Source organism: Rhineura floridana, chromosome 8 (genome assembly GCF_030035675.1).
Source record: "Rhineura floridana isolate rRhiFlo1 chromosome 8, rRhiFlo1.hap2, whole genome shotgun sequence".
Lineage (NCBI taxonomy): Eukaryota > Metazoa > Chordata > Lepidosauria > Squamata > Rhineuridae > Rhineura > Rhineura floridana.
Window position 1 is genome coordinate 125,209,546 of NC_084487.1, and position 27,418 is coordinate 125,236,963.

The following is a 27,418-nucleotide window of genomic DNA, read 5'->3' on the forward strand; positions in this document are numbered from 1 at the left end:
GTGGCAAGCAACCTTTTCCTTCACAAGCCAGGAAGAATTTAGTGTCTTGTGACAAACTGGTACTAAATTTGTATGGGCTGCCGTAGTATTTCTTTCCAGGTTTTTACAATTCTTGTGACATGATTACTGTGCTATCAACGTTCCCATATCACAGAATAACATCGGGAAACCCACACATATGGGTTGCAGTGGATTAGGGAGAGTACTTGTATGGCAAATGCCAATGTGAGGGGCAATGTGGTATAGTGGTTCGTTGACTATTACCATGGAGACCAAATTCCTGCTCAGCATGAAGTTTACTCAGGTGACCTTAGGCTAGTCACTATTGCAGCCTAACCTACCTCATAGGGTGGTGGTTAGGATAAATGGGGGGGAGGGAGAACCATGCACACCATGCTGAGCTCATTAATGGAAGGGTGAGATAAAAATAAAACAATCTGCAGAATGCAGGACTTCAGATTACTGATGTGACTTGGGAGCTAATCACAGAAGTGGCATTTTCTCTGTCCCCAGGAAAAGCTTACCTCTGACTGGGGCCAAAGAGAGGCAGTAAAATGTATATGCCACTGTTCTAAATACTAACCTCTTCCTTGTGTGGCAGAAATATACAAAACAACATTAGTGTCCTGAAGCACATACTTCTCTTTTGATATCTCAGTCAGCTTGTTTTCCATTCTCTTTCTTGTCTTCCAGAAACGAGAAGGTCTTCTCCAGACAGCCCACGTCACAGAGGAGCTCACCACCACCACAGAGTAAGCATAGCTCTCCTCCTCCTTTTGTAGACAAAACTGGGTTGCCAGCATTGTTTTACTTCTGCGTGTAGCACACAAAGTTCTCATCTGTGTTCAGTTAGCATAACACCATCATTTTAATCTGCTGAAGAGCATCTGGACTTTTGTATGCCTTTATAATATACACATCAGTGGCTTTCAGATTTTTCTGCTTTGAGTACACCCTTTCTCCATGGTGACCTGTCTTTCCAAGGAGTCCTGTGTGCTGCAGAGGTTTCTGGGGACATATTGTAAGGTGTACACTTGATTCAGATGGACTATTAGCCAGGCCTGTTGGGCCCTACTGCTGCCCTGTATGTACTGAAAAGGAGAGCAAGGACATACCCAGTGGTCCACTGCAGATGGTTTTATATAGTTGTGGTGGGCAACCTGTCTCTGGAAGTAACCTGCCCACCATTATTTATTTGTTGATTGAGGAGCACCAGGAAGACTCTGCCATGCATTCAAAGGGAAGGAGGATTCACTTAGGAGAAGGTATGAAGTGATGCTTGAATGATGTCACACAGCTTTGAAAAGTGTTGGTCTTGGGGGATAGGGGGCATTTGATGCTTTGATTCAGTATGTCTTGGGGCCAGCATTGACCCAAGTTTTTAAAAACCCACTGGAGGGGCACAGGCCCTTGGGACTTCCTTGGATCTCAGATTTTAGTGTAATGATAATGGTGTGTAAGAAAATAGAGGCATTTTGGGTTAATAATTTTGCCTTTCTTAAAAGACTGTATTACAACACTGATGTCAGGTTTTGGGGCGGGGGCTCCAGGTCATTATTCAGTTGGAAGCTTCATGTAGTCATGAACTAACTAAGCTTTTCTGATTTGCAGGATGATGATGGGAAGATTTGGTAAGTAAAAGGTTTTAACTTGGAAAATAAACTCATAATTACGATCCATATGCCGGATGCAAAAATAAAGTTAAAAATAAAATGTAGTTCCAACTAGTAACACTCTTTTATGGTTAGTGTGACTCCCACCATTTGGGGGCTGCTCTGCAGCATTTATGTGTCCCATGTGGCACATTTAAATGATTCTCTTTTTTCCCACTGGACCTTAGAACTGTTGGGCTTAGCACAACCTGTCTTCACCCATCCATGTGGCCTGTAGTCCTGACTAGGATTGGACTGGGCATTTTTGATGCACACAGTGAAACTACAGAATTTGTCTTTCTGTTGGCTTTTATAGCTCCCATCTTCTCTGTGCTTCCAGCAAGTCCTAGATCCTGTGGTCTGATGGGCTGTTGCTCACTTATTCCTGCCTTGTGCCTGAGCTTGAGACCATTCCATAGCTATTACGATCTTATATTTACCGCTGACCGACTCCTTGTTTCCCTGTTGGATAAAGTTCTCTTCCTTCCATTGCCTTCTTTGGTCCCCATCCCAATGCAGCTTGATCTGCACTTCTCGTTTCCCATTGAACACTGGGCCGTTTGTATGGTGATCACTTGCTGTTTGGGAGGAGCAGAGGCATGTCCATTCCAGCTTTGGTTCAGGTCAAAACATTCCTTGAGACAAAGACCTAGGGGTCTTTGGACTAGGGGCTGGACTAGGGGTGCCGTGTTTGCATTCTACTCTTACTTATTTTTTTTTTGTTTATTACATTTAAATCCCAACTTTCCTTGGGTGGTGTACATGGTTCTCTGCTTCTTCATTTCATCCTCACAACAATCCTGTGAGGTGGGTTAAGCTAAGAGATGGTGACTGACCCACCCAGTGAGGTTCATGGCTGTGTGGTAATTTGAACCCTGGTCTCCCAGGTCCTTGTCCAAAACTGCCACACAACACTGGCTTTCACTTTGCCCTGTGGGTCCACTACAAGTTTTCCTTAGATAATTATTGAATAAAAATAGTCAACATGTGTATCTTGCTTCTGTGCATTCTCATGAATTTTATTTGTTTATTAAAAACTCTTTATTTTCTGCCTCAAACCAGAGCGAGATGCTTTTGATACACTCTTTGACCATGCTCCAGACAAACTAAGTGTAGTAAAAAAGGTAAAATCTTGTTTGTATTTAATGGGCCAGTGGAACTTATTCCTTTCTCTCTTCAGATAGCAAGGGGCTTGTTTTTACCAGGGTTGGTCCCCAGGGCTCAAATCAGAAATAATGTGTTTTTAGCCTCTGGGTGTTTCCAGATTATTGTGGGATGAGTGCTCCTCATTCTTACAGTTTTTTTCGCAGCCTCCATGTGAAGTTGTTGGCATAAACATTTCAACCCATATTTTCCCCCTATTTCATCTGGATTTATCCTTTCTGGGAAAGATCTCTCATGTTATTGAAAAATGGGTTTGCTTTATGCAGTAGAAGGGAGAGCTTAGGAGAGGGGTGTATTTTGATCTTAATAACCTTCGACTTTTAACAGTATGCTGAAAAATATATAGCTCACAAACTCCTGTTGTCTGATATGCTTCTTTAAAAAACAAACCAACCTGAAATCTTACATGGGAAGTTCCCTTATACTGAATCATACCACTGGTCCATCAAGCTCTAAATTGTCTGCATTGGCTGCCAGCGGCTCTTTAGGGTTTCAGACATGGGACATTCCCAGACCTACCTAGAGATGCCAGGAATTAAACTTCAGACCTTCTGCATGCAAAGCATGTGCTCTGCCACTGAGCCATGGCCTTTCCTTTCAGGACAGGTTCAGACATGCTGAAGTCCCCCAGCAGCTAACCTTTCAGCTAGAATTATCTGGAGGCACTGTTTGCGTGAACTGGCACTTTCAGATTGTTCACCTATAGGTAAATTCCATGATCCTCATATAGGTGGAAACGCACAGGCCCTTCATCTACAGATCACTGTGTCAATCACACAAACAGTGGCTTTGCACTCTGTTGAGGTGCTCACATAAAGGCCACCATAATGTCTGGAACAGCTTCTACATTACAGGGAAAGTTGTTCTTTCTGCTGATTTTATGTAGAACATTTTATTTGGAATATAAAAATTTGAATACATGAGACAGCATTCAGAGCACAGGATCTTAATGTAAATGCCTGCTTAAAACCTGCAGTCTGTTAAATGGCATGGTGGAAGGGGTGACATTAGAGGATATCTCTGTCCAAGAACATGTGGCTGCTCCTCAGAATGGTGATCTCTGTGAGCATGTGTCCCCTGTAAAATACAATGATGAAACATGTGATGTGATGGGGATGAGCTTCAGTTTTTGTGAGCCCCAGACAAGGACTCAGCTGATCCCTTTCTTCACCACACTGGAGACTCATAATGGATCCTTCCCATACATACGTGCCCACACACATGTGAGCAGCTGGTATGGTGGGCTGGTTGTGGCTTACCTTTCTGCCCCCCAAGGCCGTGACTGTTCACTCCTCCTTCCTGCCGCCAGCTCTCTGTCTGCTCACTTCCTCTTTCAGTGTGGTCCAAATGACCATTGGCAGCAATGAGGAGTAGCAGCAGTGCCTTCACTCGCTCATCCTGTGGGCCCAATGGAATGGTGGCAGGAAGTGGCAACAAGAGGAAGGAGGAGCCCCCACCATCATTTTGGGCCCAGTGGGCCCAGTGCTACTCACTGCTATGACTGAACAGTGGTTGTGGTCACTGCTTTTCCTCCTTACTGCCACTGCCAGGTTGGGGCCCAAACAGGAAATGTGTGGAGCAGGAGAAAGAAGAGGAGGAGGAGCCATTACAGTTATCCAGCAGTCGTTGGGGAAGGGAGAACTCAGGGAGCAAAACAGCATGATGATACCACATCATGTGATTCCATATTGTGATCATGGGGATGAGGAGGAAATTGACACGGGGCCTCAGTTTTCGTTGCTCCTTGTGGTACATGCCAGTGACACAGGCCTTTAGAATTATGCCCTGAAGAGCCAGCATGCACTACCCAGATAACCTGTGTTTCTACCTGAAGTTTGGAGTTGTTGTGGTGATGAAGACAATTTCTTAATGTTGCTTTCAGATTTTGGTGTTTCTGTGGCATGTGCAATTGAAAGCTCATGAACAAGATGAATTTCCTTTTTGAAAATTAGCATTCTAGGGAGTGTGGAGGGGAAGATAAGAAGCAAGAGTTAATCTTCTTTTAGTCAATTTCATCGCAATCTTCCATGTTATGTCCACTCTGCAATTGTGGGTGGATTGTTATCTTGAGCAGTTTCTCAGCTGTGTTAAAACAGTTTTTCAGCCTGTGTGCTTGCCTAAAAATACTTTCTGACATCCCCACTCTTGTGCCAACACCAAGATAAACTGAGAAATGATTTGTTTTATTGAGCCTGTGTTAATCCAGTCATTTGATTATTCAAAATGAGAGATCTATGATCCCCCAGTGGGTACTGGGCAAGTGGTGATCATCCTTGGTTCTTCCTGCCCCACATATAATGGAGGAGAGCATAGCAGCTTGCCTCATATGCAAAAAGGTATGAGGGAAGATCCCTAGTCTGTCATGCCCAATATTACGTACTCCATCCTTTTCCAGTCTGGTGTCCTCCAAACGTTTTAGACTACGACTCCCATCAGCTCCAACCAAGCTGGCCTACTGCAGCTGGCAGAGGTCATTTCTAGCCATGCTGCTCAGGTTCCGTTTTTAAATTGGAAAGGCTAGAAATTGAACCTGAGACCTTAAGTCTGCAGTGCATGGGACCTGCCACTCAGCTGTGGCAGACATGTCTTGATGCAGAGCCCCACAAAATATTTCAAAGTATGCACAGAGGTGGGCCCCATATGGGCTTCCCCATCACTTCAAATGAGAGGTATTAGGTTACATGAAGATTAGTGCCATTTTCAGATACCTAAAGGAACTCTGATGGGGTTGTGCCCACAAGATATACATTCATTTGTTTCTGTTCTATGAATGGTCAGATGTGTTTTGTAGATTTTTGAAGGACTGTAAAGTGGATAGGGCAGAGTGAACACATGTAGCACATGTATAGAGGAAGACACATCTTAGCATTCATGAGGTCCCAGGTTCAAACCCCATGAACCCCAGTTCTCTGCGCAAGGCTTTGAGGAGTCACTACTAGTCAGAGTAGACAGTTCTAGGCTAGGCACGCTCGTGGTCTGACAGACAATATAAGGCATGCATCTGCCAGAACAAATAACAATGGCTCTGTCATACCATTTTCAACTCTTGTGTGAAAATTTGTCTTAGTTGCTTTGTACAGTCCTGATGATTTACATTCCTCCTAACCTCATATTACTTTTTGACGAGCCTGTATCCTGATGAGCTTTCTTGGGTTTAAAAATGGTTTTTGTTTAGCAAGCTTCCTTGAAAGGTCTAGGAAGGCTTTGCTATGGACATTTCTAGAAGCCTCCCAAGCATTACATTTGCCCACATGAGCAGTATGTGGAGAATGCTGTGTTAGACTGATTGCCTGGACAAAACCCTCTTTGTATGAACTACCCCCAGTCCTACTGAATTCCAAACATAATAAGCGTTTTGAAGTATACTACTAAATCAGCATAAGGTTTAAAAATTAGTGGTTTTGTATTAGTGTGTGTGTGCTCATTGTTAGAATTCTAAAATGGATAGTAGTGCAATCCTAATGATATCTACTTAGAAGTAAGTCCTGTTGAATGCAGGAGGGCTTATTCCCAGGTACCTGGGGTTAGGACTGCAGTCTTAATCTGTATGTTGGTTCTTTGCCCATTGTGTTCTTTTTCCTTTTCAGTCCCTGATCACTTTTGTAAACAAGCACCTAAATAAGCTGAATTTGGAAGTGACAGAATTAGAAACCCAGGTAAGAGGCATTATTCAGTACCAGTGTTGAGGGCCAAACTATGCATTCAGACATGTGTAACACTCTTGCTTTTTATAAACTAGATCAGAGTATCTGTAAAAGGCTGCATATTTTATTGGAGGAGTAGGAGAGGTTTAACTATTTCCTCAAAGGCTGTTTTTCTGATAAAAATCATCCTCTCCAAGCTGCTTTCCCACCGAAATATCTGAAGCTAAATACAGGACCAGTTTAAGCTACTTTGCTGCCATAGGCAAATATTACACCCCCTTGTCTTTCTCCCTCAAGGGTTTTCTCCAGAGCTTGGAAAAGTTACTTTTTTGAACTACAACTCCCATCAGCCCCAGCCAGCATGGCCACTGAGTTCTCTGATTCAGTCCCATTTCCCTGTTTTACACAGCCAAATGGAGGAAAGGGAAGGGGCTGCAATTGGGGATACTCTGCAGGGGTGGTGGTGGCATTTTTCCCCGTCCTTGACCTTGGGGCAACATGGACTGGAATACGGGAGGAATGGTCCTTCCTCCTGTATGAGTTTTCAGCTCCTCTCCCTTTTCCACAGAAGCAAATGAAAATGTTGTTCCATTTGCTTGCATGAAGGGGCTGTAATTGGAGAAAGGAAGGGAATACAGATGTCTCCAGCTCTGTTGTTCCAAGGATCTAGGGTGGTGGTGGTGTATGGGGAAAGTATCTGTTTTTAGAAGAGGGGGTAGCCAATGGGATGCCCTCCAAATATTGCTGAACTCCAGCGCCATCTAGTTTGGCACATTTGGTTTCCACAGTCTAGGGCAGGGGCAAGGAAGCACTAGAAAGTGGCCCTTTGGAGAATGCCAGACTACAAGTTGTTCAAGACATTACATATCAACACAAGAGGCTTGGATCTGGCCTAGTAGGATATAGGCAGCCAACGCAGATATTTTAACAGAGGTGTCACATGCTGTTGGTCATCTGCTCCCATCAGCAATCTAGCTACTGGATTCTGCACTAGCTGAAGCCTCTAGGGGCCCAAAGGCAACCTGACATAGAGCACATTGCAATAATCCAGTCTCAAGGTTACTAGTGCATGGACTGCAGTGGCCAAATTATCATGACTGAGATACAGCTATAGCTGGCATACCAGATGAAGCTGGTAAAAGCAACAAGGACACTTGAACCTCTAATGACAAAGATGTTTCCAGTAGTACCACAAACCTACATATCTGCTCCTTTAGATGGAGCACAGTCCATGCTGGCTGGCTCTGATGAGAGTTGTAGTCCAACAGCACCTGGAGGGCTACAGGTAGCCACTCCAGTCTAGAAAAAGGCATAACTAACTTAAGTGATAGTAGTAGTTGTAGTAGTAGTACTAAAACTTGGATTTTAGTTGTGCTCCTTCTGTTATATTTGGTTATTTGGAATAAGCAAGCACGGTTGTAGAAAGGATATGTATAATTCACTAATAGGAAAAAACCTTGCGGTTTAAGAAAGGTACATATGGAAAATGGAAATGGACTGCCTTCAAGTCGATTCCGACTTATGGTGACCCTATGAATAGGGTTTTCATGGTAAGTGGTATTCGGAGATGGTTTACCATTGCCTTCCTCTGAGGCTGAGAGGCAGTGACTGGCCCAAGGCCACCCAGTGAGCTTCATGGCTGTGTGGGGATTCAAACCCTGGTCTCCCAGGTCGTAGTCCAACATCTTAACCCCTACACCACACTGGCTCTACCTATAGCCAACAGATATTTCTACCAAACTTTAAAAAGCAGGGAAATTGGGCAGCTCTAGTGAATGCACCAGGGGAGCAGGAGACCTGACCTCTCGGAGAAATTGTACTGCCCTATAATTTTGTCAAAATGCCAACACAATTTGGGTTGGTCTTTCACAGTCCAATCCACTTTCTGTGTAGCTTTGAAGAATTTGGTAAAATGTGCCTTTGAGCATATAGTTAGCGAAGGGTGCTGAGAGTTGCTAGAAGATGCCCTGTTCCCCTCATAAAGCTTCAATCAGAGCGGCTGATTGTTAAACCCCTCTGGCCACTGGAGCTCTGTCAGGGGAATGGGAGTACCTCTCAGCACCCTTCACAAACTACACTTCCCAGGATTCTTTGGGGGAAGCCATGACTGTCTCAAGTGAAATCAAAGTCTGGAATGTGGGTGTGGCTCCCTGATTAGAAAAGCCCAGCAGCTGTGAGTCTGGCTTTTAGAACACTGACAGTTGGTTCTTACTGAGCATGCCTAGTTTTATCATTGAGTTCAATGCTAAATTTCTTAAATTAATTAAACATCAGCCAGGCATTTTTTTTTAACTTTTAAACTGCAGAAAATGAAGGTCAGAGTATGGGGCAAGGTCAGTAATAGGATTACAGGTACTCTGAGAACATTGCTGATTTTTAATTAATTTCAGCAGATTATGAGAACTGTGACAAAAAAGTCCAAAAGGGATCTGTTTTTCTCTCTCTCTTTTTACATTTTGAACTCTCAGTTCTCTTTGAATGTTTGTGTATCGCCATGAAAATTGACAGGATTGTTAAGCAAGCTTTCTGAGTTCAAGACTATAAGTTTTGTAAAGTTTTGTTTTGAAATGAGCTTATGGGAAGCATAAGAATGGCACGGGGTTATTTTCAGTTTAACATTGCAGGATGCGAAAAATCCCCGCTGGCTATAGTATACAGCCACTCCTGTGGCTGTATAATTTAGAAACAGCAAACAGAATTTTTTAAAAAAAACTGAAGATGATGCAAATGCTATATTGGGAGTGCTTTTGAAACTAGCCTTGGGGTTTCTTGGCTGCAAGGGTTATCAGTTTCGATAAGGGGTCTGTAATTCCTAATTTGGAAACCTAAGAATTCTGTCATTCAATCTAGGCAACTACCTATACTTCGCACTGGTTATTGCTAGTGTTGCAAATAAAAACTCACCTCATACAATTTATGCACAGAGAGATCTCTCTGATATTGAAATCTAGGGCATGGGAATGGTTATAATTTTATGCAAAGACTATCCTAATAACAGGAAAAATAAGGTCCTGTTTATCCTGTTGTGTTCTGTATCTCTTACTGTAGCATCAGGAAATCCACCTTGGAAGGACTACAGTTGAAGATAAAGCTAACATTTGATTGATTGATTGTTTCCCCTCTCTCCCTGCTCCTCGGCACAGTTGGGAACACTCTTTCTTGTTTCGCTAGCTCTAATTTTGTGTTTTTCCTCCTCTTCATCCTGAATGAGTAATAATAAAGCATTAAATGCCTGCAAACATCTGTTGATGGCAGTAATTGTGACCAGAGCTAAAGTGCCCTGATTCAAGGTGATTGATTCTTGATTAAGCATGTTGTTGACAAACACTGGTTGATTGACTCCTGTTGCGGTCTCACTGGAAGTGTCATTAGTATCTCTCTTCAGTTTGCAGATGGTGTATACTTGGTATTACTGATGGGCCTCCTTGAGGACTATTTTGTTCCACTCCACAATTTCTACTTAACGCCTGAAAGTTTTGATCAGAAGGTGGGTAGAAATCCCAGCCAGGAACTTTTGAGCTGCTGCGTTCTGTCTTTTCCTATTTTATTTTTGCCACTAAATCCAGAGTGAAGCTATAAGTTCTCTTACTGACTGCAGATAAGCTGCATGGTGAACATTTTACAATTATGTGAAAATGTTCTGCGAAGCTTAGCCATGAATCTTACCTATAAAGCTAATTAATCCAGCAGCTAACGTGCAACCTTCAGCTTTACAGTAATATTTGTTTGTTTGTTTGTCTGTCTGTTGTTGTGTGAATGAGATTGAGTGAATGTGTGTTTGTGTTTATGTTGTTTAAGTGTTTTGCTGTATTAGATTTATTTTAAGATGTGCCTGGGAGAACATGCCTTGGGCCTCGCAGGGAGATTTTCGGGGGCCCCAATTAACGTTGTGACGGGTAATGGGAGGTATGGCGTTGGGAGGAGAACGTGCCAGGTAAGGGGAACTCGTCCCAGACAAGTTGTGTCTGTGCCTTGTTCCGGTTCTCCTCCTATCCACAGGACTGTTGGTTGTACTGTCAGCCAGCTCTCGGATCTCCAGGTGCTGCTTTTAAATGCTAAGTCGGTCGTTAATAAAACCCCCCTTATCCACGATTTGATTGTGGAGAAGGGTGCCGACCTTGTGTGTATTACCGAAACCTGGGTGGGTGAGCAGGGAGGAGTTGCTCTTTCCCAGCTTTGCCCACCTGGGTATTCGGTGCAGCACTGTGGTAGATCTGAGGGCCGGGGAGGCGGGGTTGCTGTGGTCTATCGGAATTCTTTCTCTCTCACTAAGCACCCTGTTCAGACGGCGACTGGTTTGGAGTGTCTTCATCTTGTGCTGGGCCGAGACAGATTGGGAATACTATTGGTGTACCGCCCACCTTGCTGCCCAATGGCTTCCCTAGCTGAGCTGACGGAGATAGTCTCGGAGGTATTGTTGAGATCCCCCAGACTTGTGGTACTGGGGGATGTCAACATTCATGCCGAGGCTGTCTTGTTCGGGGCAGCTCAGGACTTCATGGCCTCCATGACAACCATGGGGCTGTCTCAAGTTGCTATTGGCCCGACGCATGTATCAGGACATACTCTTGATTTGATCTTCGCCACTGGTCATGGAGATGGTGATCTGAGGGTGGGGTATTTTTCATCTACTCCATTGTCATGGACAGATCACCGCTTGCTGAGCTTTAGACTCACGGCAACCCTTTCCCTCTGCAGAGGTGGGGGACCTATTAAGTTGGTCCGCTCCCGGAGGCTTATGGATCCTGTTGCTTTCCAGAGCGCTCTGGGAGTTTTTCCGGCTGATAGCACTGGCGCTCCTGTCGAGGCCATGGTCGATCTGTGGAATGCGGAGATGACCCGGGTCATTGACATGATCACTCCCGCGCGCCCCCTTCGGTGCAGAACTCAAACAGCACCGTGGTATACCCCGGAGCTGAGAGTGATGAAGCAAGAGAGAAGGAGGCTAGAGTGCAGGTGGAGGCGAACTCCTGACGGATGTAGTCATTCTTTGGTGAGTGCTTCCACTAAGTTGTATGTAGTAGCGGTTAGGGCGGCAAAAAAGTCATATTTTGCTGCCACCATTAGATCATCTCTTTGCCGCCCAGCGGAGCTTTTTAGGGTGGTACGAGGGCTTTTACATTCTGGCCCTCCTGATACTAAGGAAACATCGGAAGCTCGCTGCAACGAATTTGCAGAGCACTTCCAGGATAAGATTGCTTGCATCCGTCGGGACTTAGACTCTGATGTTATGACAGATGACTCCATTGAAGTGTCCAGAGCGCAGTCTTGTCCTTCATTGTTGGATGAGTTTCAGTTGGTGCAGCTCGAGGAAGTGGACAAGGTGCTTGGAATGGTGCGGGCAACCACGTCTGCCCTTGATCCCTGCCCATCTTGGCTGGTGAAGGCCAGCAGGGCTGTAACCACCGGCTGGGCCAAAGAGGTGATAAACGCCTCCTTGAGAGAGGGAGTAGTCCCTGGTAGTCTCAAGGAGGCAGTAGTGAGACCTCTTCTAAAGAAACCTTCTTTGGACCCAGATATTTTGAACAACTATAGACCGGTGGCGAATGTCCCTTTTTTGGGCAAGGTCCTGGAGCAGGTGGTCGCCAGCCAGCTCCAGGCGCTCTTGGATGAAACCGATTATCTGGATCCGTTTCAATCCGGTTTTAGGCCTGGTTTTGGCACTGAAACAGCCTTGGTCGCCCTGTATGATGACCTTTGTCGGGAGAGGGACAGGGGGAGTGTGACCCTGTTGATTCTCCTTGATCTCTCAGCGGCGTTTGATACCATCGACCATGGTATCCTTCTGGGGAGGCTCGCGGAGTTGGGAGTTGGGGGCACTGCTTGGCAGTGGCTCTGCTCCTACTTAGCGGATCGTCGCCAGAAGGTAGTGCTTGGGGAACATTGCTCGACACCCTGGACTCCATTGTGGAGTCCCTCAGGGGTCGGTCTTGTCCCCCATGCTCTTTAACATCTACATGCAGCCTCTGGGTGCGGTCATCAGGAGTTTTGGAGTGCGTTGCCATCAGTACGCTGATGACACGCAACTCTACTTCTCCTTTTCACCTTCTTCAGGTGAGGCTGTTGATGTGCTGAACCGTTGCCTGACCGCGATAATGGACTGGATGAGAGCTAATAAACTGAAACTTAATCCAGACAAGACTGAGACACTGTTGGTGAGCTCTTTACCTGCCCAGATGGTGGATGTTCATCCTGTTCTAGATGGGGTTACACTCCCCTTGAAGGAACAGGTTCGTAGCTTGGGGATCCTTTTTGACCCTTCCTTTTCGCTTGAGGCTCAAGTGGCCTCGGTGGCACGGAATGCGTTTTACCATCTTCGCTTAGTAGCCCAACTACGCCCCTATCTGGACAGTGACGATCTCGCCTCAGTTGTTCACGCTCTGGTAACCTCTTGACTGGACTACTGTAATGCGCTCTACGTAGGGCTGCCCTTGAAGACCGTTCGGAAACTTCAGCTAGTGCAAAATGCGGCAGCCAGGTTGTTAACGAGGACCCGCTGGTCTGCGCATATAACACCTGTCCTGGCCCGCCTGCACTGGCTGCCTATTTGTTTCCGAGCCAGATTCAAGGTGCTGGTTTTGACCTATAAAGCCTTACACGGTGTGGGACCACAATACCTTGTGGAACGCCTCTCCCGCTATGAACCTACCCGTTCACTTCGTTCAATATCCAAGGCCCTCCTCCGGGTACCAACTCATCAGGATGCCCGGAGGATTGTTATTAGATCTAGGGCCTTTTCTGTAGTGGCCCCCGAACTGTGGAACAGCCTACCTGTGGAGATACGCCTGGCACCTTCGGTACTTTCTTTTAGGCGCCAGGTTAAGACCTGGCTATACTCCCAGGCATTTTAATGTTCAATGTGTTTCATTTAATTTTTTTTCCGTTTAACTTCTTGCTGATTTTATTGTAATTTTATTGTAATATTGTATTTTAATCTTGTTTTGTTCACCGCCCAGAGAGCTATTTGCTTTGGGCGGTTTAAAAATAAATAAATAAATATATATATTAGGTTCAGGGATGTGTGAGAGAACGTGAGAGAAATGCAAAGATACCATGGTAAGGAAAATTAAAGGCCCTGGAGAAGATAGTCATCCTTATCCCAAGGGCTGTGATCCAACAGAATGTGTGCAGAGCAGCAGCTGGGTCTGTGTGCACAGGACACTTTTGAAAAACCAAGATGGCTCTGATTTATGGGGCAGGGAAATAGGAGGGTAAAGGGGTCTGAATCCAATCATCTTCTCTCACGCAAAAGGCTGGTTCGTGGGATCTTGGCTGCTTTTCAGAGGGTTAGTACAGGTGCTGGGGAGTCATATATTCAGCATCTGCTGACACATTCTGTCTCCCACCCAGCTGCTTCCGTGAGAATATAGTCCTGGACTGAACAAGGAAAAGATCTATATGGCTCCATTCATGCACACAGATTTCTTTATTTGTATGTATTTATCTAAGGATTTACATACTGCCTCCCAACAATTGTTTCTGAAGTGGTATACAACAGAAATATCAAAAAACATTATATTATATTATATTATATTATATTATATTATATTATATTATATTATATTATATTATATTATATACCTAACAATCTAAAAAACATCTTAAAAGCATCAAATTACACAACTTCCATATAGTACACAACATAAAATGGCTGTCACCTTTCAGGAAAAGCCCTCTTAAAAAGATAACTTCAGTAGCCACCTAAAAGGAAAAGTGTTTAAGTTCTGTTTGTTTCAAGTGTTGGGGAAAGCTTTGAAATTTCATCCTTGTGGCAAATAAAGAGGCATGTTCCCGACATTGTAGTGAAGCCTACATATACAGTAGAACTTATGAATTGACCTGGACTGTATGAAGATTTGTTCCCCCAAATAATGATGCTATAGCTTGAACTGAAATGCACAATATAATGTAGTTACCTCCTTGAAGCACTACATGGCTAAGTATTAATGGTTTGCATAGCAGTACGGAGCCTCTGATGTGAAGGAAAAGATTAGAGTTGTCCAGCTGTTAAATTGCTGTGTTGATGGAAAACCTGTATTAGTGTTGAGGAAGAATTCAATCTTCATTCATACTGTTTCATGTTGTTTATTTAAAGGACTTATACACTGCTTTGTCCACAGCATTCAAGGGAGCTCTCAGTCAAATAAAAGGTTCAACCATAAAATCTATAGGATTGTGCTTTTGACTAGAACAACAAGGGTTAAGCAAGCATTGGAAGGAGCAATAAACATTTTTTTAACAATTAACTCCAAAGAAGGGAAAGTTGTTGGCTGTCTTTACTGCCCAGCTCACTGAGCTATGAGTAGTTTTAATTAAATTCCTTCCCCCTGTGCCAGTGTAATATTGCAAGAATTGGCCATTGGAAGGTGGGTGGTGGGGAAGGCAAGCACATTTAATCTAACTGCAGAAAAATAATCCTGCCCCCTCCCTATGTATTTCTATAAAACAAAATGCAATACTGTTGCTAATGCACAACTGTTTTTAGTACAAACATTGGGCTAAGCTTTCTGCAATATAGCACCAACTCAGAGGGATTACAGTTTACATTCCATTTGATGCACTCTCATGCAAATATCATGAATGCTATGCCCACAAACATTTTGTGAGGTTGACACTGGTCTGTTGCAAAAGCAAGTCCCCATTCAACCCAGCAGGAGTAGGGGAGGAGAAAACACCCATGTTTCATGGACAAGCCAATGTGACATTTACAAATTGGTTCATATATGTGTGCCTTGTGTAGACCAGTTAATTGAGGAAATTAGTTATTGCAGCTTCTGTAACTTCTGACAGCCAAACTAGATGTACCAATATACTGCATTATGTAATGTTTCCTGGATTTTACCATTTCGGACTGTTGCAAGGATGGGTTTGTGTGCATGTTTAATGCTCCTGCACACATTAAAATACTCTCTATGGAAAGCTAGCATGTCAGGGAGAGGAGTTCCAATTTAGTCACCTCCCTGACATGCAAGTGCTCATATGTGCAGGGTTCATTTATTTTAACATAAGGGAGCATTCATACATACATGTGATGACACCACCATCAACTGTAGTCTGAAGTGATATAATTTAGCAGACACAACCACATGGAATTTCTGTGCTTGTAGTTCAGTTCTGAGAGTCTTCAGGTTGCTGTGGGTGAAATGAATGAGCTTCCAGCTGACACATTGCGTTGCTCATGCAAGCTAAAAATTCCCACATGGTGAAAATAACCGTCATTGGTCACTTGACCCATTTCTAAAGGTTTTAAGCAATGCAATTGTTCTTGAGAGATGATGATACATTGACTGTGTAGATTGAAGAATCATGTGGACAGTGCATCCAGGTATGAGCTAAGTCGTATGAGGGAAAATAAGACAGCACCCTGGTATACGCCACGGTTGCGGGGTCTGAGACAGGAGGTGAGACGACTTGAGCGCCGGTGGCGGAAATTTCGCACTGAAGACGATCGGACACGGGTTAGAGCAGCAATAGCTGCCTACCAGATGGCAACAAAGGCAGCAAAGAGAAATTTCTTTGCTGCCTCTATTGCGTCGGCAGAGTGCTGTCCCAGGAGATTGTTCCAAGTGGTCCGAAGCCTGGTCGGTCCAGTTGCTCAGGAACCCATGGAACATTCTAAAATATCCTGTGATAATTTTGCTAAACACTTTGTCGATAAAATCGAGCGCCTGAAGAGCATGCTTCCGCTCGCCGTGGAGACAGGAAGTGGGCCAGAGTCGACCAGTTGCAATCCGGTCTGTTGGGATCGGTTTCAGCCTCTTCTCTCTGAGGAAGTGGACAAGGTGCTCGGTACTGTGAAGCCAACCACTTGTCTGGTTGATCCTTGCCCTTCATGGCTCATTATGAGCTGTAAAGAGAGACTGAGCGAAGGGATCAAGGCGGTGGTGAATGCATCCTTGCAAGAGGGTGCAATGCCATCAGCCCTCAAGGAAGCGGTGATAAAGCCCATCCTAAAAAAACCGTCCTTGGATCCCCAAGAGTTAAACAACTTTCATCCAGTCTCTAATTTACCATTCTTGGGCAAGGTGATTGAGAGGGTGGTGGCTGCGCAGTTACAGTCACACTTGGAGGAAACGGATTATCTAGATCCATTCCAATCGGGTTTCAGGACTGGCCATGGAACGGAAAAAGCCTTGGTCGCTCTGGTAGATGATATGAGGAGGGCATTGGATAGGGGTGAATACACCTTCCTTGTCCTCCTGGACCTCTCAGCGGCTTTCGATACCGTTGACCACGGTATCCTTCTAAATCGCCTAGGGGGATTAGCAATAGGAGGCACTGTTTTGCAGTGGTTCCGTTCCTATCTTTCGGATAGGCAGCAACAGGTGGCATTGGGAGATGAGGTTTCAGACCCTTGGCCTCTTCATTGCAGAGTGCCACAGGGTTCTATCCTCTCTCCCATGTTATTCAACATCTATGTGAAACCGCTGGGGGCTATCATCAGGAGTTTCGGGCTGCAGTGTCATCAGTATGCAGATGATACTCAGCTCTATCTCTCATTTAAGTCCTCACCGGAGTTGGCTGTGAACACCATGTCCAAGTGCCTGGAATCCGTAAGTGGATGGATGGGAGAGAATAGGCTGAAGCTGAACCCCAATAAGACTGAGGTATTACTTGTGGGAGATAAAAGCAGGTTAGGAATTACTGACCTGATGCTTAATGGGGTGAGTTTACCCCTGAAGGACCAGGTCCGCAGTCTTGGGGTCATCCTTGACTCCCAGCTGTCCATGGAGGCTCAGATTACAGCAGTGAGCCGGGCAGCTTGGTATCAATTACATCTGATACGGAGACTGCGACCCTACCTTCCTGTTCATCTGCTCCCCCAGGTGATACATGCCCTGGTCTCCTCTCGCTTAGACTACTGCAATGCACTCTATGTGGGGTTACCCTTGAAAACGGTCCGGAAATTACAACTGGTGCAGAATGCGGCGGCTCGCTTGATTACGCATAGCTGTCGCTGGGATCATATCACCCCAGTGTTATTAGATCTTCACTGGCTACCTGTTGTCTACCGGGCCCAATTCAAGGTGTTGGTGTTGACCTTTAAAACCCTATACAGTTTCGGCCCAGTGTATCTGAAGGAACGCCTCCAGAATCACCGATTGTGCCGCCTGACGAGATCAGCCTCGCAAGACCTTCTCTCGGTCCCACCGGTGAGAACAGCCAGGCTGGTACGGACCAGAGAGATGGCTTTTTCTGTTGTGGCCCCCACCCTCTGGAACTCCCTCCCTCTCGATCTCAGACATGCTCCCTCCTTGTCAAGCTTTCGCCGAGCCTTAAAGACCTGGCTCTTCAGGCAGGCCTACAAGATTGGAACAGATTAACTCTGTGTTATAATGAACTGAAGGATGGTTTTTAGCTTAAATTTGCTTGTGTGATATATATATATATGTATTGTTTTTTTTATTCTTGTTGTAAGTTGCCTAGAGTGTCCCTAACCCAGACAGATAGGCGACTGAAAAATAAAATTTATTATTATTATTATTATTATTATTATACATTATGAGAATTTAACTAGAGGACTTCTTAATATTTCCCCCCCCCCCCAGGTTCACAATGTTTCCTTTGCGTTTGAGCTGATGCAGGATGGAGGGCTGAAGAAACCAAAAGCTCGGCCAGAAGGTAGTGTGCACAAGCCTGAGTTCGAATGAAAAGTACATGTTCAGATCTCTCTGTGTGTGCACTTTTGCAAGCATGGGAAGGATTTAAATTATTGGTTCTCCTGGCTGTAACAGTGGCTGTTGCCACTTTGGTTGGCTTTCTACCTGTTATGTTCCACTCTCAAGTATATTAACAGCCACAAAGTGTGTACCAAGACTGGATTTCCATGACCGTGGTTTTCATATGCTGCCACTAGGGGATGCTGGTCCATCTCACTCTGCTTTCAAGAAGCCCCCATCTGCCTGCCTTCTTACTTACTAACAACCAACCCAGAGGGTGGCCTTGCCTATCACCTTCCTTTTCCTTAGTCCCAGCATTGCTCTTGTAAAACTCAGCAGGGTGGAAGATGGGATAAAACTAGAAATTAGTTTGCTCTGTCTGTCATGGGCTCTGGCTCCATCTTCTGTTGGCTTCTCTGCTGTCTGCCCTACTACTAAATGTCACTAATTGTTAATCACCTGCCTTTTAACAGATCAATTAAGTTCAAAAAAGGACATATTACCAAAAACTCAATATAACCTCTTTTTGAGATATTATTTATTATTTTATTTGTACTTATAAAATTATTTATATACCACCCTTTCACAAAACATTAGGGTGGTGATGTACCTGCTAAAACCTTTTTTATTTCACCAAGCCTACCCAGATATATAATTCAGTTGTGTGTACTTGTTTTTAAATTTTTGCTGATTTTATCTGTGCATTTATGATAGTTACTTTATTTACACTTTATGATAGTTACTTTATGTGGCGCAGCAATTGCAAGTACTCTTGGATGAAATACATTATCTTGACCCATCCCAGTCTGGGTTCAGGCCTGGTTATGGAACAGAATCGGCCTTGGTCACCCTGATGGATGACTTTTATTGGGAGAAGGACGGGGGAGTGCGACCTGTTATTCTTACTTGATCTGTCAGCAGCTTTTGATACCATTGACCATGGTATCCTTCTGGGTTGACTAGGTGAGATGGGTATTGGAGGCACTGTTTTACAGTGGTTCTGATCCTATCTCCAAGGTTGCTCTCAGAGAATGGCATGAGGTGACTGACTTTTGGCCCCCTGGCAGTTGTGCTGTGGGGTGCCGCAGGGTGCCATCTTGTCTCCCATGCTGTTTAACATCTATATGAAGCCCTTGGGAGCGGTCATCAGGAGATTTGGGGCGAGGTGTCAGCAGTATGCTGACAATACCCAGCTCTATTTTTTGTAACAGCTGAATCAGGAGAGGCCATGCAAACCCTTGGCCGCTGCCTGGACTCGGTGGGCTGGATGAGGGCCAGTAAACTGAGTCTGAATTCTAGCAAGACGGAGGCACTGTGGGTTGGTGGTTCCCGAGGTCAGATAATTGGTCAGTTGCTTTGGATGGGGTCATATTCCCTTTGAAAGAGCAGGTTCATAGTCTGGGGGTGGTCTTGGATCCATCTTTGTTGCTAGAGGCCCAGGTGACCTCCATGGCTAGAAGTGCCTTTTACCAGCTTCGGCTGGTAAGACAGCAGGGCCGTTTCTGGACCGGGATAGCCTGACCGCTGTTGTCCATGCACTGGTAACCTCCAGGATGGATTACTGTAATGCGCTCTGTGTGGGGCTGCCCTTGAGGTTGGTCTGGAAGCTGCAGCTGGTGCAAAATGTGGCAGGGGAGACTGCTCACTAGGGCAGGGTATCGCCAACATGTCACCACACTGCTGAAAGAATTGCACTGGCTGCCCATTTGTTACCGGGCCAAGTTCAAGGTTCTTGTTTTGGTGTACAAAGCTCTATACAGCTTGGGACCAGAATACCTGAAAGACCGTCTTATCCTTTATATACCCAGTCGATCACTGCGCTCAGCAGGTGAGGGCCTCCTGCAGATACCATCTTATCAGGAGGTCCATTCTGCACAACATAGGAAATGGACCTTTAGTGTTGCAGCACCTACCCTGTGGAATTCCCTCCCCTTAAATATTAGGCGGGCGCCATGCCATCTCTGTTATCTTTTTGGCGCCTTTTGAAGACTTTCCTCTTTCAACAAGCCTTTTAAGTTGAGACCTATCCTAGTCTGCGTCTGTGTTGGAATTGCTTTTTAATATGTTTTTTTTAGAAAAAACACCTTTTTTAAAACAATACTTTTTAACCCTTTTAAAAAAGATGTCTTTAAAGCTTTTAAAAATATGTTTTAAAGTGTTTTTAGCACTTTTGTTTGCCGCCCTGGGCTCCTGCTGGGAGGAAGAGCGGGATATAAATCAAATAATAAATAAATAAAATAAATACACTGCTTAGAGGTTAAGCAGTTCATCAGTTTTTCTAGAAATAAGATAAATTATGGCAAGTGCAGTTACAAATACAAAAGCTACCACTCATTTTTGAGAAAGGGTAATCTTTAACGTTCTCCTGTTCATTCGCTAAAATGCCAGATTTCAAATTAATCACAAAGGATCAACACAGCTTCACCAGATAAAATGTACTCTTAACACTTAAAAATGGCTTCCATGGGGTAATCAGTCATAGCTTTAATTCATTAATCTGCCAGTTAAGTTGATTGAGGCTGCAAGCTTTTACCACTTATCTGGAAGTAAGCCCCATTGAACTCCTTCTGAGTAAATATGTATGGAATTTTACCGTTAATCTTTTTTTTTAAGGTATTATTTTCATGCCATAATAGTTGCACTAATGTGCTTTATAAATGTTATTTTTTAATCTTCTGTTTATGCTAGGTATGATTTATGACGTAAGTACATGCACAATGAAGAGGTTTAGTATGATGGCTGAGACAGGATTCTGTTCCCCATAGAAAAATATGGAGAAATCATGATAATGAAAGGAAGTGGACAGGAAGCTGCCCTTGCTTGGGACAACAAACATGGCATACAGATGCCGAGGATGCTTGCAAATGCTCTCCAACTACTCTTTGCTGTATTGGTCTCCAGGGAAGGGTACCTATATGTCACAACTGCTACAGGTGGAAAGGGGCTTGTTTACAAAATTCCCTCATTTAGGAGGAAACCGTTGATCAGTGCTTACTCCTGTTTGCCTGCGAAGGCCCATTGCCTATACATCTGCAAGTCTGAGCCTAAATAATTTCTAGAAGCACTGTCAATACTTTTCTATTTGGAGCTGGCTTGTGTAGGTGCAGGCTGACCATAGGAAGCTGTTTTAAACTGTCAGACTGTTGGAGCATCTGGCTAAGCACTCTGACTCTCCATGATCCCAGGCAGTCAACTTTTCCAGCCCTGGTAGCAGAGATACCTTTTAACTGTAGATGCCAAGGATTTAACCTGGGAACCTTTTTGCATGCAAAGCATGCGCTTAAACACTGGACTACACCCCCATCGGAGAAATGTTAATTTCTATTAAAGTGTCTCTGTGTAGAAATGACTTGTTTTCAATGAGAGTTTTAACTACAGTTGAGGTTTCTTTGAATTATTGTATCAAGGGAAAAGTGCCATTTTTGTTAACTTGCCAATGAGAAGGTTTAAAGCAAAAACATTTGCATATTATATGCATATGCATCCATGTCATTATCTGTCTCTTACAAAGGGGCAGGGCACAGGTGGTCTCTTTTACTTTAGCTAGCAAGTCAGGCCAGTTTTATGATCCTACAATGATGCATTTGATCCCCGAAGTGTACCTGATATAAGCCATGGCTGATGCCACCCAAAGCCAAGATATTGTCTACCTATTTGGTTCCCCATGCCAATAATCACCTGAATATACTAGGGAGCTTACCTGGCTTCCCTTATCATAACAGAGGCTGTTGATTAAAAAGAATTATTGCTCTTTAAAACTAGAGCCACTAAAATCAGTCTCTGCAGTAACATGGTTTACAGTACAGAAATGCATCCTGGAAACGTCCAGGGCAGGATGAAAACTCAATTAAATCTAGAAAGTCTGAGTCCTTCTCTACCACCCAGAATCCTAAAATCTGGGAGGAATTTTAGAGTGCTTCTAGTAAAAACAATACAAAAACCAACAGACTCCTTTATACTTACCTACAGCACCAAAGTGAGGTTGCCAACACCTCTGCACCCTTGCTATAGAGAACCATGTGAAGTCTTTCAGCATGTGGTTCTTCTGTAGATATCATGAGCATAGCATAGAAATGATGCACAGCCACTGGAGAAGGTAGACAGGAGAAGGAGAGAGAAGAGTGCAGTTCAGTAAAATTTCAACTGCTGGCTATGGAAGGCTTCTCTGACCACCTTTACTGCTTAAGCCATCATTCTGCTTCTCGAGAACAGAGCTTGGAAAAGTTACTTTTTTGAACTACAACTCCCATCAGCCCAATCCAGTGGCCATGCTGGCTGAGGCTGATGGGAGTTGTAGTTCAAAAAAGTAACTTTTCCAAGCTCTGCTCGAGAACATAAACCTTTCTCCACAGGACTGGAAACTGCTATTTTTAAATGGAAGATTTGATTTGCAGTATGCTAAATTCTGCACCTATAGTGGGTCCATGATTTTGCAACAATGTACAATGGACACATGAAATGCTGTATGAAAAAAACAGTAGCTTTTAGAGGCAGCTATCGTTTTCCTTTTTGTGCAAATAGGATGTCTTGGCTAAACTCTGGAAGAAGGGATACAGGAAAGGTCTAGAATATAAAGAGTAAAGTTTGTGTGTAGCAGGGCAGAGGTCATGGTATAGCTCTATATTTGGTAGACTCAGTTTCTCCCATGACCAACAAAAGTCCAGTTTGGCAGCTTCATTAGAAGACATAAACACTGGGAAAATGTATTCCAAAACTTTCTAAAATTGATTATTTACTCAAATGTATTTGATATTAAGTGTTTAAACCTCACAATGAGTCACTGGAAAATATACTAATCTGAAAAGTTTCAGTTTTATGTTAACATTCATTTGCCATTAATTCAGTGAGTTGTTATAACAGGAGCTTTTATTGTTGTTGAGACTTGTAATTTTGTATCAAGGGAATTGTACTGAGATGTTTTACTCTTAAGAAGATTGCTGATCAGAAGACCATTTTTCTAAAAGAAAAGCTAAAATATTCCTTTTTTTAAATCCCTCAGATGTTGTCAACTTGGACCTGAAATCTACCCTAAGAGTTTTGTACAACCTGTTTACAAAATACAAGAACATTGAATGATTTGGAGACCTCCTGAGACGCTAATCTTCATGACACCTTTTTTTAGGGAAGAGGGGAGGAAATAAACTTTTCTTTTTCTTCTTCCTATGCCATATGTTGTATTCCTTGGTGCATGATGGTGTCCCTTCTTTCATTAGCATTATCTCCATGTAACTCTTGTGTCCTTTGAGCCCACTTAAAATGTAGCTTAATTCCTTGAAATATTCACATTGTACTTGTTGGTTCTAGAAGATTATTGTCTCCCATATGCTGCATTCAACAAAAATGCCTTGTTCCATTAGCATAGAGTGAAGTTACAATTCATTCTGGTAATGAGAAGATTTAAAGTTGTTGATGAAGTAGTACTGTGACAGATTTTATCCAAATAATTTCCTTGTTTCTTTTCCATATTTCAGCTCTGTCATGAATTCTCTAGATGGCTTTAAGCAAGCCGCTCTTAGCCTCAGCCCCTGCATCTGTAATATGGGGATGATTGATGATGATAGTGATAATAATAATGCTTACAGAGTCATTGTAAGGGTTACTGAGAAAATGTACATGAAGCTCTTTGAACACTCTTAAATGCTATATGAATGCTAAATAGTAGTATTTTGCTAGGCTCCAGGGTGTAACGTTGACACATAGCGTACCAGGATGGGTGAAACTGAAGTTAGATGGAGTGTGGAATTGAATTCATTTTTAAATGTGTGCAGCTGTGAGGTGGAAAGTAGCAGTAATCTATTTGGGAAAGGACAATTCTGTCCATTCAAAATTTAGAGGGTTGTGTGCATCTCCTCTGGTCCCTTCTTTTGTTTTATATCCTGATTTTATGTATCTCATCTCTATTCATTGTTACAGCTTCATTTATATATGAATTTTGTTTCACTGTCTTTGTTTGTTTTGAGACTGACCTGAAACTCTTCTATATATCTTTTGAAGACATTTTCTACCTTTTTGTCTTATGCTTATACCATACAGTATTATTGCCACTGGATACACTGTGAATCTCAGATGGAATGGCTGCCTAACTTGAATAAAGTTTGTTTACTTGAACTTCTCTTTTTCTGAAGAGAGATCTGGATGCCTGGAGTTGTAGCTGTGCCTGTTGAAATGCTGGTTATATGTATCCATAACAAATCTTCCTACTATACTGGCTTTAAAACTGGATTTTAGAAGCTTATCAAGGGGGTTCTTCAAGAAGAAGATAATTAGCAATGGATGAGATTCCCTGAAAGGCAGGTTGTCTATCACTTACAGCACCAAACTTTTAACTACCCTATATATCCTTGGCTCTCTGGTTCATGGTCCCCAGGCCTCCAACCATCCCTTGTCTGTCCACTTCCTTTCTGCCAAGAGCAGCATGCATCTACTCCCCTCCCTCCATCTTTTTTGTAGCTCTTTCCCCATTTTTCTTTCTCCTTGGCTGCACCATTTTTCAGCTACATGATTATCGCTCATTATGTCCCCAGGACTTATTCCACTTCCTTTACCTGCTCTGTCTCTTGACCAGCTTTCCTATTGATTTTTTCACCGTTCCCCATAGCAGTCCCTCCTCATCTTGTGCTTTGAAGCTTCCATAGGGCACCACTTTCTCATTAGCACTTTCTTAGTTCTCTGCCTCCACTGCTTTTTTCCTCAAGCATCATTCTTCAGTGACTCTTCCTTTTAGCTTCCTCTTTCTCAGTCCATTCTCTATATTCAACTCCCTTTGAGGTTCTCTGTTCCAGAGCGTGGAAAAGTTACTCTTTTGAACTACAACTCCCATCAGCCCAATCCAGTGGCCATGCTGGCTGGGGCTGATGGAAGTTGTAGTTCAAAAAAGTAACTTTTCCAAGCTCTGCTCCGTTCCTTAAATTCACTAACTTCCTGGAACCTCTTCCTGGTCCTCAGCCTATTCATGTGTGAGGCTTTAATCCCAGCCAAACAATTACTTTCCCAACTGCTTGAGCAGTTCCAACATTGCTGGCCATCACAGCAGCACAGCCAATCACTACTGGAGGCATCATCAGTATAAGCTCAGTACCTTCCACTGACTGGCTCAGCTTTCCTGGCACCTAACCTCCCTGACCTAACAACCAGGGGAAGGTGGTTTATGGGCCACTACCAGGTAGCCAGTTGCCACCTGACTGACTTGAAGTGCAACAAACTTCATCTTGCATCTCAGTCATATTTTGTGGGCTGCCTTGTTTTTGTACAAAGTTTTTCACAGAATGTTAAAATATTTGAAAAGCTGTGTCTGTGTCAATCCACTGCCTGCCCTGTCTCAGACCTGATGAAAGCCAACGCTCAAAAGTGACCTAAAGTTTGTAATGCCAGTACTCAGTGTAGCTGTCAGTGTTAAAGCACAAGTGGTACTGCATCGATCTCAGTTTGGTACTTCAAGATTGACCTTCAAAAGGTGAGAAAATTAGACTCTGCTTTCTTCACCACTTCATGATGCACAAAAGAAAGGCCTGAAGGAAAAGGCATACACTCACACACACACCTCAATGTTTTCCTTTAAGTTAAAGCTACATCTGTTTAGGTCCTAAACTTTAGGAAGACATAATGAAATAGTGAATTCAGTGTGCAATGAATTTGAACAAAGACTGGCTGAGCAATCTTGATGCTCAATGGATTGAGATCCAAGACAAAATTTACTCCTTTCCCCCCATACCAAAGTAAACTGTCTGTTTTTTACCAGAATATGTATATATAGGTTATGTTCTGAAATCCAGCCAGAAGCCCATGTATTTGGTTAATCTGAGGCCACTTCTATGTCCTCTGTAAGCGTAACTAAATGCCAAGTTCACATGTGACTAATATGATCGTTGCATACATACGACTTTTTTCTTCAGACCAGAGAATGGATTGAAGGATCATGATATGTACCTACTGCTCAAGCCAAACCAATCTGGCCTTGTTAAATAGCTTTGATTCAAAAATCTATCTATGAAAATTCAGCTGAGCCTTCATGTGATCTCTATAAGAAAAAGATTTTGTGTGAAAGAGCCAAGACATTACAAAATGTTCAGCCTTCCCACCCCCCACAGACAAACAGGAAGATTTTTCTCACAGCCACACTGTCCCAGTTGCAGCCTGCTCCAGATTTGTTGATGCTTTAGTGGCCTGTAGAGACGTGAGCTATTTCCAGGGTCTTGGGCTAGACGTAGGGAACCCTCTTGTTTCTTCCTGATTTAAATGTTTAATTATACAATCATAGGCTGGGATGCCAGTGGCTGCATAGAAAGGCCTCTGCTGTCTCCTTGATGTCCTCTCTCACACCTTCAAATCCTGATTGGATTTTTGATATGTTGTTTGGATACCCTTGGGACAAAAAAATGATCCTATCCTGTGCATTATCATGCCTGCTAATGAAGTGGCTATATACTTTGGGGGGAAAGTTATAGTTCAAAATGCAGTTTTAATGTTTGCAGTGGTGTACCATAATTTTTTAATTATGTAGCGCCCCAAACATTTAAGGAAATCTCCAGCAAGATGTAGTGACATACCACTGGAGAATACAGTGGAAACAAGCAAGGTCTCGTTTCTGTTTTTTATATTTATTTTATATTTATTTTAAAACATATGCCACAAAAGAAGTAGCTCAAAGCAACTTAACAAATGCAAAAACAATAAAAAAAATCCAATTACTAAAATACAAAAACAACATGTTCCAATAGGCCTCAGCCTGGCCTCCATCTTTGATAACAGCATTCTCACAGGTTCATACTTAGGGGAAAAACTTTAGCTCAGTTGCAGAGTAAATGTTTTCTTCAATTCTGGCATCTCCAGGAAGGGCTAGGAAAGACTGACACGCTAGAGAAGTTGTCAGTGTAGACAGTACTGAATTAAATTGATCAATGGTCTGACTTGGTATAAGACATCATCTAGGGCAGTGTTTCCCAAACTTTCAACATGCGCGTACCCCTTTTGAGACATTGATTTTACTGGCGTACCCAACTTTCACAAAAATAATTGGGAGAGGGGTAAGGTATTATAACACATTTGTAATTCCTATAATTTTATATGAAATGTTTGTAAAAAAATTAATACAAAGTAAAACATTTTAATAATAGAAATATTTATATAACAAAAATATATATTCAAAAATATAGAAATAATTCATATACTAATAATTAAAATAACTATTATTCAAACAAAAAAACATTCTGGAAATAAAGAGTAATACTGTTTTGGTATAAAATTGTCAATACAAAACAACTGTTTAATGTTTAATACAGCTGTATTTTCTCTTTAAAGA

General features: G+C 43.1%; 1 protein-coding gene across 4 annotated transcripts in view; it reads left to right on the plus strand.

Annotated features, from left to right (window-relative positions):
- The window catches only part of PARVB (parvin beta), a 60,849-nt gene extending 36,621 nt beyond the window's left edge, over positions 1–24,228 (plus strand). For all 4 annotated transcript variants that reach the window (XM_061582364.1, XM_061582366.1, XM_061582368.1 and 1 more), the window contains exons 7-13: positions 694–752; positions 1,612–1,631; positions 2,715–2,776; positions 6,404–6,472; positions 9,846–9,947; positions 18,010–18,082; positions 23,120–24,228. In XM_061582364.1, the coding sequence (XP_061438348.1) occupies positions 694–752; positions 1,612–1,631; positions 2,715–2,776; positions 6,404–6,472; positions 9,846–9,947; positions 18,010–18,082; positions 23,120–23,196 (462 nt within the window). In that variant the 3' untranslated portion in view covers positions 23,197–24,228. The remainder of the gene's footprint in view (positions 1–693; positions 753–1,611; positions 1,632–2,714; positions 2,777–6,403; positions 6,473–9,845; positions 9,948–18,009; positions 18,083–23,119) is intronic.
- The last annotated feature ends 3,190 nt before the right edge of the window (positions 24,229–27,418 follow it).